This window comes from Mercenaria mercenaria, chromosome 15, assembly GCF_021730395.1.
Source record: "Mercenaria mercenaria strain notata chromosome 15, MADL_Memer_1, whole genome shotgun sequence".
Classification (NCBI taxonomy): domain Eukaryota; kingdom Metazoa; phylum Mollusca; class Bivalvia; order Venerida; family Veneridae; genus Mercenaria; species Mercenaria mercenaria.
In genome coordinates, this window is record NC_069375.1 from 70261559 (window position 1) to 70281757 (window position 20199).

The 20199-nt window shown below is 35.1% G+C and overlaps 1 protein-coding gene across 3 annotated transcripts; it reads left to right on the forward strand.

The window, feature by feature from the left end:
- The first annotated feature begins 2 nt into the window (after positions 1–2).
- On the forward strand, positions 3–12896 carry LOC123557849 (beta-1,4-N-acetylgalactosaminyltransferase bre-4-like). Of its 3 annotated transcripts, none has more exons than XM_053525615.1 (7): positions 3–198; positions 4216–4783; positions 5157–5389; positions 6028–6215; positions 9753–9875; positions 11506–11604; positions 12341–12896. In XM_053525615.1, exons 2-7 carry the CDS (start codon positions 4420–4422, stop codon positions 12699–12701), a joined length of 1368 nt encoding a protein of 455 aa, XP_053381590.1. In that variant the 5' UTR covers positions 3–198; positions 4216–4419; the 3' UTR covers positions 12702–12896. The 3 variants fall into 3 exon arrangements, with proteins under 3 accessions (XP_053381590.1, XP_045205522.2, XP_053381591.1); XM_045349587.2 differs by having other exon boundaries at positions 4336–4783; XM_053525616.1 differs by lacking the exon at positions 3–198 and adding an exon at positions 232–901 and having other exon boundaries at positions 4336–4783.
- Positions 12897–20199: the final 7303 nt, after the last annotated feature.

The window sequence follows — 20199 nt, forward strand, 5'->3', positions numbered from 1 at the left end:
AATGAATGGTAAACAGATGGCGTATAATGTTCGTTACGTAAATATGTTTCACTTTAAATGTTTAACATAATGTAAGAAAAAAAGTGCACCAAAATATAATTCTACATGTGATTTGGATGTATGTCAAATTATTCTGATAAAATAGTGGGCAACTGTGCTTTTACGATTTTGACTGGAAAAATTGTCAATCATTTTTATGTAAGTAGATGTCTAATTTAATATGATGGACCTAATAGCAGACAATAATTCTACCATTAATTAGGAGGAATTATAATTGGTTGGTTTGTCAAAAATTATTAGTTAGTACATAATTCCTTATTGGTTGATTTAACTAAATTACCTTAAATAGATTTTATTTTATTGTTAAATGATTTGACATCATCACGATTTACGACGGATATATTTGAGCAGACATGGCCTATCACTGTTCATAATTAATAATGTCTAAACCAATTTTCTACCGAAAAATATACAGTTACTTTTTTTAATACAAGCTAGTGTATGACTTTTCTCTTAGGGTGATAAGAGTTTTTTTTTAAATAAAATGGTTACATTGGATTTATTTAGATATATATACAAATAATGCCTTTTGAAAAATATTTATAAACGACTTCTGAAATATGTCTTAGAAAAACAAAATGGACATTACACAAGTCGGAAAAACTATTATATCATCCCTAACGTATACGTGTATTTTATAAGTATTTAATCACGAAAAAATATTGTACATAATAACTTTATGTGTCTTAAAAAATAATTGTTGTTTTTTACTTTTAGTAGAAATAAAGAAAGACGTTTTACAATTTTATCTCGATACAAGTTCAACATCCTATGTCAGAAATAATTTTTTCTCGTACTTCTTTCGGTACAGAACAATTTGTCTTCAGTTATATAAGTGGAAGTAAGTATAAGGTACTTGCCTTTCCGCAATTAGTATATAATTAGGGAAAATTCGCTATACAACTACGTGACCGACTAAATATGAACATAATATAAACGTCTTACACGGATGTTACACTTAAGAAACGATAATAAAAAAATAAGAGGGTCATGATGACTGTTAAAAGTGGAATCGGAATCACCAAGATAAACATTCTGACCAAGTTCCAAGAAGACAGGGTCTACAGTGTTAACAAACTTTTCCTTTGATTTGAGTGGTGACCTAGTTTTTGACTTTACATGACCCGGTTTCAGACTTGGCAAATGAATCATCAAGATAAACACTCTGACCAAGTTTCGTGAAGATAGGGTCATAAATGTGACTTCTATGATGTTAAAAAGCTTTACCTTGATTTGACCTTTTGACCACCCCACCTGACCAAGTTTCAAACTTGGCCTAGAGATCATCAAGATAAACATTCTGTGCAAGTTTGTTTCAAATCAAAGCAAAAATGTAACCTCTATATGACTGAAACGGGCAATATAGAAAATGTTGCCACTTTAGGAGCAGTAACACTAGAACCCGTGACCGAATGTAGCCGGTTTTCCAAAGGAACCGAGATATTATTGTGACTTAAGTTGTGTGTAAGTGTGGTTAAACTCGAATGTAAAGTGTCACTTGTATCGTGTTCACAATGTACAATTTACAAATTCTGGCTCTTTCAGGGGTCATTCAGGGGCCGTAACTCCGAAACCTATAATTGGATCTGCCGGATTCATCATGAAATCCAAGATCTATTGTTGTTGAAGATATTTTGCAAGTTTGTTTCAAATCAAACCATAAATGAAATCTCTATATAGCTGGAAAAGCAAAGATGGAAAATTTTGGCCCATTAAGGGGCAATAACTCTTGAGCCCATGATGTGATCTGGCCAGTTTTCAAAAGGAACCGAGATATTATGCCAATACAAATGTTGTGGACGTTTGATTAAAATCAATTTTAAAATGTTGTCTCTATCGTGTTCACAAGCAAAAAATAGCAAATTGTGGCCATTTGAGAGGCCATAACTCTGGAACACATGATGGTATTTGGCCACTTTTTGAAAGGAACTGGGATATTATGCTAAAACAAGTTGTGTACAAGTTTAATTAAAATCAATTGCAAAATGCGGTCTCTATCGTGTTCGCAAGAAATTGTGGACGGACGGACGAAGGGCGATGACGTGACAGGTGAGCTAACAACTTTATCAAACACGTAAGGGAAGGGTAAAGTGTTGTACTTTAACACAAATGATGTCTAACAGGCCCGGATCGAGAAACTATTGACGGGGGTGGGTGGTGGGGAAGAGAGACCAGTCTAGAACGAAGACGTCACCGCCGAGGCGCATAGCGAGGTATTGGAAGGGGTGACTTGTCCCGTGACTTTAGGAGCGCTACAGATGTTCTCCGCAAATGAACGAGCCAAATAAAATCTTTTATTAGATACACATATCAACTTTTATTACATACTCATTTAATAACTCCATTAAGTTTCAATGGAACCTGAAACGTCAATATGTTTCCATATTGTCCTTCAAATTTCTTATCGGGTGTGTGACGTAATTTGTGACGTCAGTTTCCTGTATATCGTCGCGTTTAAATACAGAATATTAGGTTACTGTCTTGAAAATTTAAATTTATTAAGTGAGTCGAAGAAAATATAAAATCCGAGGCTCTGCCGAGACTTTTATTGTTTTTCGTAGACGAATTAATGTTCTATTTATCCTACCTTCTGATCTTAAATCATTCTTTAATTAAAATTCAAAATTTACTACCAACTAGATCTGAGTCTGCCTTGCATAGAAATTTGAAAATTAATACGCCCACCAAATTACAAAATAGGTTTTTAAAACCCCAAATATTATAAAAGATGAAAAACAAAGGCTAACCTTGTTTTGTTTTGTACCTGACCTGTCTGTTCTACTGAATATGAATGAATAACTTTAATTTGCTGCCAATTGAAGTTTTGTCCGAAGTTCAGTTGCAGGTCGGATGTACCCATTCTCATCAAGCAAACGTTAAACGTGACTTATATATACACGTCATAACGCCGCTTGACAGAAAAAATAGGCAAACTTTTCCTCGATGATTTTATTCAATAACACTCCATTCCAGATGCAATATAGTCCTTGATTTAAGTGCAGAAAGCTAAAATCCTGAACAAACGCTACACATGAGTCATTTTCTGTTTCTCCGAGCGTTTCCGTTATAAAAACTTTTTGTGGTAATTGCAAATACGGTATGCATACGCTATACATTAGTGACATGGTCTCACGTACCTAATAAAAGCGCGTTTATAAAAATAATTGCATAAATATGTCTTTTCGCAGTTATTCTTAAAAACAAGATGGCGTCGTTTAAAATAAAATCCAAAAAGTAGTCCGCCAAGCTATCAAGTCACTGACCTGATAAAGCAAAATTTATCATACCCCTTGATTTTTGCCTTTATTTTGCATGAAGGTAGGATAAAAGTTCTTTAACGACGATATTTTCAATTTTACTCAGGCTTAGTAACAATTTTCATCGGTTTATGATAACTTTAAGCGTAGATGCGTATGTAATAAAAAGATTGTAGATTTGCATCAAGAAATATGCACTCGTTCGTTCTTTCGCGGAATAATACTGCGCTCCTGAAGTCGCGCAATATTTCCGCTGCAGAACTCGTGCATATTTCTCGATACAAATCAAATAATCTATAAATATATACATATCACTGATTTCATAAACGACGCCGAGCATCTTATATGAAATTTGAACGTCAGTATGGGTATTATTGACGTTTCAGGTTTCACTGTAACTTAACGTGTGAATTTTTATCGGGTACGTGACGTCATTTGTAACAGTCAACAAAGGGAAACAATTCATAATCAGTAGAATATAACTATCCTCATTGTGTTGAATGTGAGAGCTAACCAAAATTGTAACAAAATAGTTTTTTTTTTTTCATTTATATTCTTATTTCTGGTCTCCTTAAAACAAAGATGCATTATTGAAACCTTAAAAATGTCTTCCCGAAACAAGAGTCGTATTTAATGTTTGTAAAATATATTTTGGTAATCTTAAGGACTTAGAAAATATTTTTGTCAGATTTTCATCGTGTTTATTTTTGTTCTTACAACATTCAAAGAACAATGTCTACATTTTATTATGTACGTTCCTTATTCAAAATGATTATATTAATTTTACAGTAATTACATAGAAGTTTTAAAGATATATATATATATATATATATATATATATATATATATATATATATATATATATATATATATATATATATATATATAAACCACACAGGACATGCATAGAAAAGGTACCCTAGGGAGAACGATTTTTTTATACGAAATAATTACGTTAATATTAGCAGGAAATTGCTCGAAAAATTGTATTATCTCTTACTAAATGACCTTTTTTAAGAATGAAACGAAGCAAGAAGTGTTGTAATAACGGACTAAAACAGACTGTTTTTAAATGAAAGGAAAGAAAGAGTAAAACCTAGACATGTTTTTACCTGTATTGATGAAATGGATGAAAAGATTCGCCCTACTTGTACTGATATTGTATATCGTTCAAATTTGCCTGCTAGAAATCGATGTGAAAAGTAGAATAATGATAACCATTACTCAAGCAAACTCTTCAATGAAGGAGGTCAGAATGGTAGCAAGATCAAGCTCTCCGAACAAGGAGGTTAGATTTATAACAAAATTTCAATCTCTACAAAAGGAGATTAGAATGAAAACAAGATCAACGAAGGAGAGTAATAGAGTGACTATAGTGAAGAATTCTTTATTAAATGATGTGATGGTAAAACATAATGCAAGTTTGGAGAAACCGGAATGTTTCCACAACAGTACATGTAGTGGGGGTAAGTATTGCAGCCTGTTTTTATAACCATTGTATCATTCAGAAATGACATTGAATGGCTTACATACCCTTGAATATAAGCATTTTCCCGGAATTTGAAGGGACTATTTTCTATGATTCAGGAATATACTTAAGTGTTTCATTAATACCACTTCATATAGAAGCATGTACTGATTTCTTAGTGATATTGTCATATCTGTGCCGCATACTTTGAAATGGTCAATATTTGCTTTTGTTTATATTCAGCTTGTTTTGAATCTCCAATAACTTGAAAAAGATTAACCAAATTTTGTAAGTAATATTCCTCGTTGCTAAAAAGAGTAAAAGAAAAAAGTATGAAAGACTTCATTTATATGGTTTTGTCAATGTTTCAGGTAGAGTTGCTGTAGATATTTCAGTTGCGAACTTTGAGTCAAATGAAAGTTTATTTGCACGTGCAGTTGAACCCGGTGGAACTTATACCCCAACCAACTGTAGCTCCAAACAGAAGACTGCAATAGTGGTACCATACAGGGATAGAGAAGAGCACCTTAAGATATTCCTACGCCATATGCATCCGTTTCTACAAAGACAGCAGCTGGAGTATGGAATATTTATCATTGAAATGGTAAATATTCTAAGCAAGAACAATAGCCTGCTTGAAAAGAAAGAAATAGTTCCATCCAAAATAAATCTGTTTCTTTTCTAGTCGTACTTATATAATATACTTATATATAAGGATAACTTGTGTACTTCATTCTGTAACTTATAACATGTGTAAACTTCCACTACCGTCCATGAGCAGCCTCAATCAAACCGAGTCTGCAACATTTTCGATTATGTCGGGTTGGGTGGCCTGTAGTTTTCCACTTCTTTTTTTATAACAAATGACGTCTGAAAATACATGAGTGAAATATGTTTCGATTTTACACAAAAACAAACTTTTTTTTCTTTTTCTTTTATGTATTTACAATGATTTTAAACAAATAATATCCATTTTTCCTGCACAACGTCACATGCATCGCACCCAGATGTCATAATGTCGTTAGTCAAGATATCTATGTAGACAAAATGATGACAATAATATCATGTCTAGATTAACTACGCAAAACAAAATGAATGGAGTAATAAAAATATAACAAAGGTAAATGATTTGAATATGGAATAGATATATGTCAATGCAGTTGATCCGATAATGCCTTGTACTGTAATAGATTTTAAGGAGAAAACGAAATAATTCTTAATTATTCAAAATTATTTATTCAGGACAAGAATTTAAAGTTTAACCGAGCAGTACTACTAAACATAGGGTTTGTGGAAGCGATGAAACGTCACAACTATACGTGCTTTGTTTTCCACGATGTCGACCTGCTTCCAGAAGATGACAGGATTCCTTATTCGTGCGCAAATATGCCCCAACATTTGTCTGTGGCCGTGGATAAATTAAATTACAGGTAGGTTTATTGTTACTTTAGCAAGTCTAAACTTATAATACAATTTGAATAATTATTCGTCATAAACAGTGACGACTATGTGTTATCTCGCGCAATCGTGAAACATTTTTTTTGTTTGTTTCCTCCGTCTGTTGCATTGCATAAACAAAGAGTGGATCAGACTGCGTAGCAAGAAGTTCGAGTAGATCAGATTGTACCTCGCCCTCTGCCAGTTTCTGTAATATCGGGTTATGAAGCCCAAATCGGGTTTGTGACAATTTATATAATGGGTAACAATGTTCAAATTCAGAAAATTGGTTTTAAAGAGAATTCCTATAGCTTTTTTTCTTTCATAGATTATTTTCAAATTCACATATATGATAGGAAAATTTGTGCTAAAAACGATGAACAAACAAGAGGGCCATGATGGCCCTATATCGCTCACCTGTTATCATTGCACTTTAGGACAAGAAGGTCCTCAGAAAAAATATCTAAGTCCAAAGGACAGGAACAACAAAGGGAAGAAATTTAACCAAAAAGAAAAAAATATTTTTAAAAGGTACAGATATGTCAAAATACACCTAAAAAATGGAGGTACCATCCATGTTGTACCACAGAAAAGTGGTCTCGGTTTTTCCCTATGGCCAATAATAAAAAAGTTACTAAAAATAAGCTATTTATAGTAAAGTGAAAGGGAAGTAATTAAAAGGAAAGTTATTGTAAGTGAATACAAGAGGGCCATGACGGCCCTATATCGCTCACCTGTTATCACTGCACTTGAGGACAAGAAGGTCCTCAGAAGAAATATCTAAGTCCAAAGGACAGGAACAACAAAGGGAAGAAATTTAACCAAAAAGAAAAAAAATCTTACAAGGTACAGCTATGTCAAAATGCGCCTAAAAATTGGAGGTACCATCCATGTTGTACCACAGAAAAGTGGTCTCGGGTTTTCCCTACGGCCAATAATAAAAAGTTACTAAAAATAAGCTATTTATAGTAACGTAAAAGGGAAGTAATTAAAAAAAATTATTGTAAGTGAACAAAAGAAGTATCTGCCAAATAATTCTGTTGACATAAATGAAATTTCAGATCAGTATCTCCATTAGTTACGGAGATATACCCATTTTAATTTGAAATAAAGGGAGGTAATTTGACATAAAATCAGTCCATAGTTATCTACCCTGATTGGCTCAGTCCAACTAATGACAATAATGAAATTTCAAATAAGTCCTATAAGTACTTACTGATATAAATCCATTTTGATTACAATCAGGGGAGGTAATTAGATATAAAGTAACTCTGGAACCTACGATTGGATCTGTTTTGTTATGGAATCCAAGATTTATTTTTGTTGAAGATATTTTGGAAGTTTGTATCAAATAAAACCATAAATGAAGTATCTATATGGCTGCAAAAGCCAAAATACCCAATTTTGGACCTTTAAGGGGCCATAACTCTGGAACCCTTGATGGAATCTAGCCAGTTCAAAACAGGAACCAAGATCTTTTGGTAATACAAGTTGTGTGCAAGTTTGGTTAAAATCAAATCATAAATGAAGCTGCTATTGTGCAGACAAGGTCAAAATAGCTAATTTTGGCCCTTTCAGGGGCCATAACTCTGGAACCCATAAAGGGATCTGGCCGGTTCAAGACAGGAACCGAGATCTTATGGTGACACAAGTTTTGTGCAAGTTTGATTCAATTCAAATCATAAATGAAGCTGCTATTGTGCAGACAAGGTCAAAATAACTAATTCTGGCCCTTTCAGGGGCCATCACTCTGGAACCCATAAAGGAATCTGGCCAGTTCAAAAAGGAACCAAGCTCTTATGGTGACACAAGTTATGTGCAAATTTGGTTAAAATCAAATCATAAATGAAGCTATTTTGCAGACAAGGTCAAAATAGCTAATTTTGGCCCTTTCAGGGGTCATAACTCTGGAACCCATAATGGGATCTGGCTGGTTCAAAAATGGAACCAAGATCTTATGGTGACACAAGTTTTGTGTAAGTTTGATTAAATTCAAATCATAAATGAAGCTGCTATTGTGCAGACAAGGTCAAAATAGCTAATTTTGGCCCTTTCAGGGGCCATAAATCTGGAAACCATAATGGGATCTGGCCAGTTCAAGAAAGGAACCGAGATCTTATGGTGATACAAGTTGTGTGCAAGTTTGATTAAAATAAAATCATAAATGAAACCACTATCGTGCACGAAATTGTTGACGCACGCACGGACGGACGGACGGACGCACGCACGCACGCACGGACTGACGACGGACGGAGGGTGATCACAAAAGCTCACCTTGTCACTATGTGACAGGTGAGCTAATAAAAATAATGGGTCACCAGGCTTGTTTTTGTGAAAAAATGTTTTGACACACCCCCTGTTGCTGAAACTGCCAGCGATTTTTTAAAATTTTCATAATATTCCGCTCTTTTATAAACACCAACCAAAATATGCATCAAGACAGCACAATAAGGTTTATTCTTTTTTACAGATTTTATTATATACTTATTTGATATCATAGCCATATTTGTAATACTATAACCTTACAATAATAGGTACAAATGAAAAAGAAAGTCTTGTTTCATATTTACTTTTGAGAACTTTTTTCAATGAAAAATAGCCATAGTGAAGAATATTTGTTTTAATTTTGAAATAAAACTGTTTCATAGATATGTTTTGCTGTTTTTCTTGTGTATTAATAATTGTATTGTGAACATAAAAATGGCTAAAAATGTATTGGTCACCAGGCTTAATTTCATGTTAAAACCGCTTGAATATAACACCTGTTCGGACGAAAAATGGCACGAACCTGACCAAATTGATTACATGTATATCTGCTAGAAGTTAAAAAAGTTTTAAAAATTCTTAATTCTTTCTATAATTGAATACTAAATAATCTGAAAGGAGATATTGTCTTATCAATACAAAGTAAATTGTCTAACAGTATATGAACAACACTGTCTTTGTACTAAAATGCGCTGTCAAAACACAGTCACAAAAAATGGCAAGATACATGTCAGGCATGATACATGTCAATACAACATAAACCAGTATCAACATTTGATTACCGAAAAAACTTATTAAAAATGTTATTTTATTCAAGATTCCCCATATTTAAGATTGTCTGTCACATGTTACAACAAATGTTGACATCAGTTCAATTTTCCATAGATAGCGTCGGCTGCGCAGAAAGATGCGCATAAAAGCTATAGGAATTCCCTTTACATGTAAATGGTAACCGCCAAAATCAAATCGGTACATGTGTTGTGCTCTCTCTGGGTATCGATTTCCTCGACAGCGTTTACCCCGTATCTGGTAACAAAAGCAATGTAACTAAAATATCTAGTGATTGATATTTAAAAAAAGCAATAGCTGGATGATGATGGTATTGGAATGATTTTTTGTTTCACAAAAACAATGCGTAGGTGTATGCACGGATTTCCCTTTGAGAAATTACTATGATGAATTGCAAAAAAGATATTCTATTGCTTTTGGTAATGAACTGAATGTTAAAGTTACTAAGCATATTAATATGGGTTACTCTTTTTCAGATTGCCATATGAAAGTATTTTCGGCGGAGCATGTTCCATACAGACTGAGCATTTTCGGAGAGTAAATGGAATGTCTAACATGTTTTTTGGATGGGGTGGAGAAGATGATGATTTTAGTAAAAGGTACGTGCTTTATTTCAGTATGGACAGATATCTAATGCCAGGAAACACAGATAAAATGTGTGTACAGCTTTCAAACATTGTATCAGTTTGTCGAAAGTGTTTACGTGTGATGTTTTCGACATTCAAATCAAGCACGGCTTTAGTAAGTCAAACCCATAACGACATTGGACATGCAAACTTAGAACGCAAATGAACATTTGAAATACATAATGTCCGTCTTTATACAAACGCCCAAGTTTATGTCATTTAAAGATGACTGTGACTCAATGCAGACTTGGAGCGACGATATAAATTACAGACTCCGGTTTATACCGGATTAACTAAATTTGAACGAAAAATATCTTAAATGTATATATTTTGTACCAATGGTGATACTAACCCTAACCTTTAATCAGTATATTATGCATACTATACACTAAATGCGTGCGGACATGCAAAAATATGTATATTTTTGCCGTGCGTTATAATTCATAATCATTTCCGGGCATGCGCAGAGGACCGCTCCAACTCTGAAATGAGTTACATCGTTTAAAGATTTAACAGTTTTGAAAATTTGAATGTCCAGTTTTGTTTCTGAGCACGGGTGACTGATACAGTGCAAGTCTTTGGTGTCTACTGCGTCCGAGTTGGTGTTTTATATCTCCTCACTGTTAGTGCTTTGAATGATTTTAAATGACTAACCGATTTCATTCTAGTATCGAATGTCCAACGTCGTTTTCATTTCAAAGGTCTAATGTGATTGTGTATAAATGTCCAATGCCGTTCTGAGAAAGTTTGAATTCAAATGTCAGTCTTTGCTTCGGATGAGAACTATGTTCTAGGTTTGAATGTCCGATGTTAAGTTCGATTCAAATGTGCAATACCGTTATTTTTTCAAATGTAACATGCCCGTCTTCTTTCGGATTTCAAATGTCTTTAAAGGTTTGAATACATTATGCCTTCACGATCCGAATGCTTAGTGTCATTCATTGTTCGAATGTCCAATGTCGCTCTAGGTTTGAATGCCCAATATCGGTCTTGTATCGAACTTCCAATATCGTTCTGTATTTGAATCTGCTATGTCATTCTCTATTCCAGTGACCAGTGTCTTTCCTGATTTTAAAGTCGAATTTCGTTCTTAGTTTGAATGCCTGATGTCGCTCTCGATTCAATTGTCTGATGTCGTTTTTCTGTCCGAGTGTCCAGTGTCAAAATTTCGTGATTTTAATATCCAAACCAAATATGTCGTTTGTTGTTGTTTTGAATGTCCAATGTGATTGTTATTTTGCATGTCCTATGTCGAATGTTTTGCTTCTCGCCAACTTTACGCTTTAAATGTCCATGTCTTTCTTTGAATGTTCCAATTCGAATTTCGAACTTCTTGCCAGCTTCACACACTAACATCAATCCATATTAAGTATATCTAAGAAGGAAAAGAATTGATAACAGCAGATCTAGTCATATTTTAATAAATGACACTCGGAGTAAACTTTTAAGGCCTCGATGTCCCTTGGTTTAAAATGTAATTATGTGGCCCATCGCATCTAAAACAGAAAATTTCAAGTACGTCATTGAAGTGTTATTTGAGTTTTAATAAATATAAGTGTTGATGTTTTTAATACAACCTTTTGTTTAACTTTTTTCCTTTCAGGATACGACTGAGTGGTCTTAGAATTGTGCGACCATCGATTGCTGTCGCTAGATACAAGATGATTAAACACACGGAGGATCCGAATAAAAATCCAGATCGGTAAACACGACTGATCTATTTCATAACACACTAGAATTGTGTCCAAAGGACACGGAAGCCCCCCACCCCCCTCCACCCCCCGCATACAGTGCCATCATTCGAAAATGTGTATGAATATTTGAAGACTCTAAATTTCTTCACAATGGCATACTTTGTGACATTAAGAAAGGGCCATAATTCTAAACAATAGCCACAGGAAGTCCATTATTTATGATCATCTTCACATCAAGGTCCTTCCTCTGTGAAATTTGCAGGCATATCCTTTATAATAGGGTTTGAAGAGTTGGATACACAAGATTTGTCTCTGTATTCTATATACAGCTAAACTATCAAAGGGCCATAACTGCACTTAAAATAGTCTTTATGGTCATCTGTAAAAGTTTGAAGCAAATCAGGCTAATAGTGTGGGAGAAGTTGGAAACATGATTTCGGTACGTTCGGACGCACTTACGGACAGCACAAATGCCCTATGCCCCACGTAAATGTGTGTGTTTGGTGGGGGGCATAAAAATGCAGTAAACTTGTTACCCAATTTAGCCATTCTAGATTTTCTATTCATATGCAGCCGAATTTTAAGCATTTAATCTGTAGGTATGTCCCCTTAAGTAAAAAATATATATTAGAATTTCAAATGTTACTTTAAAATACAATAGTCATTGGTCAATCTGAAGAAAATTGTTAGAAACAAAAACCACACGCTTGTTTTGAGACTTTATACAATTAGCATCTTTTTCAGGTATTGTTTACTGGAATCAACCAGACAGCGCATGCGCAATGATGGCCTTTCAAATTTGAAATACAGTGTAAAACAGTTTGAACTCCGTCGACTCTACACGTGGATATTAGTGAGCGTAAACGAAACAGAACAAGTTGAAACGGACAGCTATTTATTCAAATTCTACAAGGCTTGCTCAGATAGGAGGAAACGTTATATAAAGAATGAAAACAGAAAAACAAACACAATACATAGAGGATATTCAAGTTTTTTGCATGAACATGGTTTTTCATTTCCATCGAGTGGTATGAAAATGAAATATTTCACGAGTGGCGTAGACGTGCAAAAACGTGAATTTTCTGTTTATTATATACACAAATGATTAAAAATATCGTTTGTTTACATTTAGATCGAGCGACAAACACAACAATGCATTTTCCGTACAGCTAAACTTTTTGTCCTTTTTTTAAATACATGAAAAACGTTACCTTTATAGCACCAGCAAAGACATTAAATATAAAGTGAAGTTGTACGAGTTGCGTGCAACTCGCAGTTCCCGATAATTTTGACATAGTGTTGTGGTTTTCTTCCGTTCTTCCGAGTAATGTCCCTTCGCGGAAGGTTAATTAATTTCCGTGTACTCGCACAAATACTGGTTAGAATGTGCCATAGGCGGGCTGAGATCATTGTAAATGCCATTTTGACTTGGAATAGTTTGCTTCACTATCCATATACATTTTGTTTTCAAATGGTAGATCACTGTCCAAGAATACTTAAGTAGTTCCGGAAAACCAGTGAAAATATTAGTTAAATATCAAATGTTTAGATTCTAATTAGTACTCAAAAAGTAGTTAGTTTACAACAGAAACATTTAAAATACAGGAATAATTAACAAAGTTTAGATTAGACTAAAAGCTGCTTGTTTCAGTTAAAGGATAATCAATTGCCGTTTATTTGCGGGAGATCGGCAGCCTACCTCCCTGCGAAATAACTGCACAACTGATAAAAAACTGAACAAACTGTCAAAACACTACACCCTAACAAAGCTTTAATGCACACAGAATAATTGCGTCCGTATATTCAACATCAGCAAGTATAAACAATCGAGGATTTCACGATTAGAAATAAAAAACAACTTCAACATTTATTAGCAAACGACCTTCCGCGTGCAGAAATGAGTTTAAATTACATAAAGTATATTATATATACCAACAAGTCATTAGCTAAAGACGGGTCCCCACAACAGTATCGGAGCTCCTTCAGTAACCGGTTTTGAATGGTTGACATTAAAACACATTATATTTTAATAATATCAATGGAACCGGACTGGCTGAAAAAATCGTTGCACCTAATAAATTCTGGAAAAATCTTACAAACTTCTTAAGATTTTGGGTCATCGTAATTTGGTATTTATAAAACGTTTTATTAAAAGAGGTTAATTACGGCCCAACTGTTTTTGAGACACATCGCATGTTTAGTGTTCAACCCGTTTACAGTTGGACACTACGCTTCCCTCTTTGTGTCTAACGGAAGAGGGGGGGGGTGGGGGGGGGGGGGGCTGGAGTCTGTGATAAGCAGCTTTTAAATCCAACCAGGACTGAACTGTTTTGATTTCTGTCTTCTGGCTTGTTTCGTCGAGCCCTTAACGGTGTTTCTCTTAAGCTCTGTCTTCTGCAAAAGCATTGAGTACATACTGTTTTAGTTCTTAAGGTTTGCTTTACGCCCGGTGGAACGTATTATGTTATACATGTACCCCCGGTGTCAGTCCGTCTGTCTGTCCGTCCATCCGTCCGTTAGCAATTTTGTGTCCGCTCTGTAACTCTTGAACTCATTTAAGAATTTCAAAGAAACTTGACACAAATGTTCACCACATCGGAACGACGTGCACAGCGCATGTTCTGGGTGGCTCGCTTCAAGGTCAAGGTCACACTTAGGGATCAAAGTTCGTACGCATGTCCGCTCTGTAAGACCCCTTAAAGGATTTCAAAGAAACTTGACAAATGTTTACAACATTGAGACGACGTGCAGAGCGCATATTCTGGATGTCTCGCTTCAAGGTCAATGTCATATTTAGCGGTCAAATACCATACCTTCGGGCGTATATTGCTCCGCATTGCGGTGCTCTTGTTATAAAATTATACAGGAACATTTTTGTTTTAAATGCCATGTCTTCTGTTTCCATTGCATGCGTTAGAGATTCACCTGGTGGTGTTTACTTTTATCTACACTATCCCGTGACTTGGGAACATGGTGGGAGTAAGTGTGAGGAAGGGTGCGCATCATAAACCGGTTTAAGCCCCACAGTGGTATTTATGCCACTGACCGTTCCAAGGCGGTGCCCCACTGTGTTCCTTTATATGTTTGTTTGGTCCCCGTGTATTTGCTTTGTGCGAGTGTGTGTGTTGGCAGTGTGCACGTCTGCGTGCTGTGAGTTTCTTTTGGGTAGGCTGCGTTTTTGGAACATGGCATTCCCCGTTTGATATTTATCCTTGTTTTTAGTGTTGTTAGTTAAGCTTCTGTTCAGGGATGTAGTGAATAATTTAATGCTTTTCTGAAAAATGTTGGAAAGTTAGGATAAATTTATCTGGTATTAATATTTTTTTATTGGTAGAAAATTGTAAAATGGGAAGATTTAGTTAAAACAGTAAGTTTCTTTTACCTGAAAGATCAAAATATCTCTCATATCTTACATACTGAAATGTGGCTACTACGCTAGTGAATGCAATGCATCTGGTGTTCATTCGGTAAAAAGTATTTCGATCTTACACGAATAAGAAAGAAACAAACATCCTCTATTTATAGAGTTTCAGACTCTGTTTGCTTGAGCCTGTTCATGGACGGTAGTGGAAACGCATGCTACCGTCCACGCCCTCTAGCCCCGGGTTGAGCAGAACTCAACATTTACACATAGTTCAAGTACCAGAATCAATCTAAAAACATCCGCATTATGTGTTCATACGGCGGTGCACATGTAAACTTCAATGATGTGTGTTAACTACTAACTAGTGTAATTCCGTGAAAAGCGGCATATGGTCCCCAGTTAAAATAAAGGGATTGTCCTAAACGAGAAAACAATGGACAGAACTAAACAAACTAGAACTTAGAAAGGGGATCTGAGGTTATGGAGCCTGCACATTTTAATATTCAATTTGTGAAAATTGTTACGCAGCCTTTTCGTAATTTCTACAAACTCTGGTCGAAATATGTTTATTAGATTTCTATTATTTCCCTATATTCTAGTTTGTTACACTTTTGTCCAGTGTTTTCTTGTTAATAGCTGCTGCATTATTTCAAATGGAGACCGTACGCAGCTTTTCATGGAATTACACTGTGTTTATTATTGAAGGGTGCCATGTACACCGCCGTATGAACACATCTGCGGATGGCTAGAAGTATTTGAGAACTTGTAACATGTGTAATCAACCCGAGGCAATAGGGCGTGGACGGTAGCATGCATTTTTGCTACCGTCAAAGTTCAAGCCTGCAACATTTTTGTTTCTGACGTGTCGGACGACCTGTTCCAAAGTTCGTCCCAATTTCATCTCAGTGTTGTTATATTTTCTGGTCCTTCGGGATCATTGATTTCAACTCGTTTAGATTTGAAGATTGAATACCGCTTAAGCTGGTGTTGGGGGCGTGGGCAGTGTTGCATTTTCCATTAATGCTCATGAACAGACTCAGTCAAACCGAGTCTGCAATTTTCAGTGTTTGCCTTGTTCTCGGTGCTTCCGAGGGATCTACTATCTAGATTTTATTTCTTTACCTATTATTAACCAAGTCAATTCGACCAACGTGTCCTATCCTGAAAACAACGTCAACCTCAACGCTTTATTACACTATTGTAATACCAAATTTATGTTATGGCTCTATTTCACTCTCACGACGTCAAACATGTGATAAATATTGCTATGTGACGTCGACGTCATAACCTGTAGACGTTCTGCCAAGGACCCGAAGTATACCAAGAATAGTTTATGGGCACTTGTGCTCATTCGTCGAACAATTTAAGTGATATATGTGTAATTTTAAGGTGTTTTGTTACTATTTATAGTAATAATATAGTTGTGTTATGTTGTTTATAACACATTGTTTGTTTTTTATTGAAAAAATCATTTATATTAATAAAATATGTCTTTTGTGCCTGCCTTGTGATCGAAACCATTACAATACTGACAATAAAACTGGTCCAAGCAAATGGAATTATTTGTCAATTTGGTATGCGGAGCCGATGAATAAATGCTTTAATATAAAACGTTAGAAGAACAGATTTATTTTCCTTGCATATGACAGTCATTTCATGCTGATCATTTGGGCAAAGTTATTTTTAAAAACATCCTCAAATGACAATTTGATAGTTACAGAGTTTGACTGTACACGAAACTGAGACAGAAGAACGGACGCTCCAATTACAATACATGTATATACCGTCCAAACAGGGGAATCAAAATATTTTGATACAGCACACCAAACATTTGGTCTTTGTTTCACATTATTATTATATACCAGATTTTTATAGCACTCTTTTCATCCATAAAATAAACGTTCAAAAGCGCTGTACAAACTACATATCACAGAATGATATGGAGACACAATACAACATAAAAATATATCAACAATAAAAGGTATTTAGCCTGAACCAGATTTTACTCTACATCTAAATTGTACTAGATATTATAAAGAATAATAAACAACATTAAATAGTTTCTATTGCAAAGTCGTATACAGCTTGTTTTCCAGTGCAAAGTGAGTTTCAATAGACCTTAAAGAAAAGGTGTGTTTTAATAATCTTTTGAAAGCATCCAAGCTTTTAGCGTCTCTAATGGTAGCCGGAAGAGCATTCCATAACTTCGGTGCAGCTGAAGAAAATCTACGATCACCATACCTCACAGTTTTGCTTTTTGGAACGACTAGTTGTTTTGAGTTGTTCTTGGACCTCAAATTTCTTGCTGGCTGATAAGAGTTCTAGCAAGTCTTTAACATAGATCGGTGATTGGTTATGCAATGCTTTGTATGTATGAACTAGAATCTTAAAGTCCACTCTGTGAGTAACTGGTATCCAATGCATCTCATTCAGATCGAAATAAAAGTAGAATTGTGTCTATTGGACACGAATGCCCCCACATACTCTGTCGACCTCTAAGTAGCTTTTTAGTACAGACCATCTTCACATGAAGGATGTTCGACTAAAGGTTTGAAGCAAATTGTTCTCGGGTAAGGTGGTGCATCTGAGCAACCTTTGAATCCATTCCTTCAAAAAGTGTATGAGGAGTTGAGCACACCAAATGTCTTCACTATGGCCTATTTTGTGAAATCAAGAAAGGGCCATAATTCTAGAAAAAATAGCCACATATCCTTTTCCGTATAATGCAACCTTTTCAATACGTTTAAAGCAGCATGCCTCCAGATTTGGCTAAAACATAATCTTTCTTTCAAATTGAAGTTCGGTCATATGAACATTAGAATATGAATTTTTATTTCTAAACTTTTTGTTTCTAAAATATTTTTTGTTTCTAAAATATTTTTTGGCGCCATATAACCTATACTGTGTTGATGCGCCGTAACCTCCACCCCCCCCCCCCCCCCCCCCCCCCCCCCCCCAAAAAAAAAAAAAATATTTTAAAATTTCAAAATCGAGACAAAAAGATGACCGCGTCGGGAATCGAACACCGGACCGCCGCGGCAATAAAGACATTTTCCTGTCGTCGTAACCAATAGCGCTATAGCTGAAGTAGTGAATAATGACTTCAAAATATAGATATTTATAATCGAGACAGTTTACCTGGAGTAAAAGCGTGACAAACGCTTTTCGATTTTCATCGTAAAAAGTAGTAAAACAGCAAATTCTCATGTGTTTCTGTAACATAAAGTTTGTCAGTAATTAAGTTTTAAAGCCTTCTTAAGAAATATAGTATTTATTTCAAGATATCTAAAAAAAGTATTTTTTGTTGTCGAACGATCTGGGGGCATGCTTTAAAGTTCTATAGTTTGACTACGTTTATTATTTTACCCTTAGGCCTTGCGTTCTGTACGTAGAGCTTGACGTCACTACTCAGTGTGTCAGTCTGTAAGCGCTACCGTAGTGTACACAATGACTGTCTTGATCTTAATTGCGTTACGAGGTTATTTTTTTTGTTTGTTTTAAAACGACGTTCTGTTGACATATAGTATTTCTCAAATGTTCGGGGAATTAATTTACGTGTTCAACCTCAGCCTAAAAAAAGTTTCAAACAGATCGATTACATCCCCAAAATAGGATACTGATCAGCAGATTGGTGTAAGATGAATGAATACAGCCGTAGCGTTAATGTTATACCGACTCCATCTTAAAGAGGAAGCAGTTATATTTTCACTGAACTTAAAACATCAACCAATGCTTTGAGATTCCCCTCCCTTCCCCCCTATACAGCACTTCATCTGGTCTAATATGATAAACCTATACTTCAACTGCTAGAGTGGAACTTTAATATTCAATACATAATAAAACTGAAATTCAAACATAGATTGTGCGTAATTAGTCTTAATTTATATAAAAATGTGAAAACGACTTGAATTTTCAAAACGAAATGTATTACCAAAATTGGTGTGGGATTAGATGTGAATTGAAATAGTTGTTTTTGTGGGAAGGTAGGGTGTTGAAAAGGAATTTTTGTGCGGGGAAAGAGGGAAAATAAATTAGAAAACATTTGTCCTTTTGTCTTATGGTTGCATGATTGGATTAGTGATTTGGATTGGTATCTGTACTTGTTCTTGCTGCTGCGGTCGTTTTCGAAGTGGTAATATGCAACGCGACACTGCAGCAACCTCGTTGTATAATGCACTAATTAAAGTACTTTATACATAATTTAAGCGATTAATGAATGTTTTCAACGATTTGTATTTGAATAAAACATAAAACGTAGTGAAATTAATGGGTTTGTGTTTTATGTTTTCATACTGAATTTTACTATATTAGCAATACATGAGACATTATATAAATATCATATGGCAACGTGTGTGACATCGATATTGTCAACCCGAGGGCAGAATGTCACCCGAGGCGAAAGCCGAGTGGTGACATTCTGTTTCGAGGGTTGACAATATCAATGTCACACACGCTGCCATATGATATTTATTTTATTATACCGAACAAAATTAAGTACATAAAAAAGTAAAAAAAAAGTTTTTAATTCATTTAATTCAACTGTTTTAATTTTTGTCTGAATCGTCTGTTTACACATTAAACAGTGACGTCACTACTATATGTGTACAAGGGAGGCAATCATTTCATGATTTGGCTGGAAACATTGAAGCAGTTATTTGCCCTTATATGACATTCAAAATATCAGCGCGGTCACATGACCTGACAGTCACTTTCGCTCGGTCACGTGGCAAAAAGTTTGAAAATGTGTTTGATAGTCATAATATCTCTTTTATGGGTAATGGGATTTTATCATTGTAGACAAAAGTGAGGTATAATAAATGTAAGTGTCTCTATCTAGGAACACATAGGAGCACCGCCTTGGTTGTGAACGACCATTCCAAGCGGTGCCCCCAGTGTGTTTCGTTTACTTGTTCGTTACTAGCTTGTAGAAGCATGCACCTGTATCAAGATAGTGAACAAAATTTTGCAAGAAATGCATTTTTTTTTTGCAGCCAAACAACTGCTGCATTATGGTTTATATCGTACTTTTAGCTGTGTGTGATAACCAACCACAACATGTACATCGAGCTACAAAATTTAAATGAATGTTTGTTTTAGGTTACACTTTTCCTAAATCAAAATCAGTAGTCAGAGCAGCTTCAGCTTTGAACTACAATCAAATTTTAGACTTAAATAAACAGTCGTAGTGGTGCCCTAGTTTGGAGCACAACAGCGTACTTCATTAACAGCGATATTCATG

What these genes read in the sequence shown, in the direction of transcription:
- LOC123557849 (XM_053525615.1), top strand. Translation starts at nt 4,420, where the DNA reads ATGTTTTTACCTGTATTGATGAAATGGATGAAAAGATTCGCCCTACTT. An exon ending in CAACAGTACATGTAGTGGGG is followed by an intron (nt 4,784 to 5,156) that starts GTAAGTATTGCA and finishes TCAATGTTTCAG; the next exon opens with GTAGAGTTGCTGTAGATATT. An exon ending in GATGATGATTTTAGTAAAAG is followed by an intron (nt 9,876 to 11,505) that starts GTACGTGCTTTA and finishes TTTTCCTTTCAG; the next exon opens with GATACGACTGAGTGGTCTTA.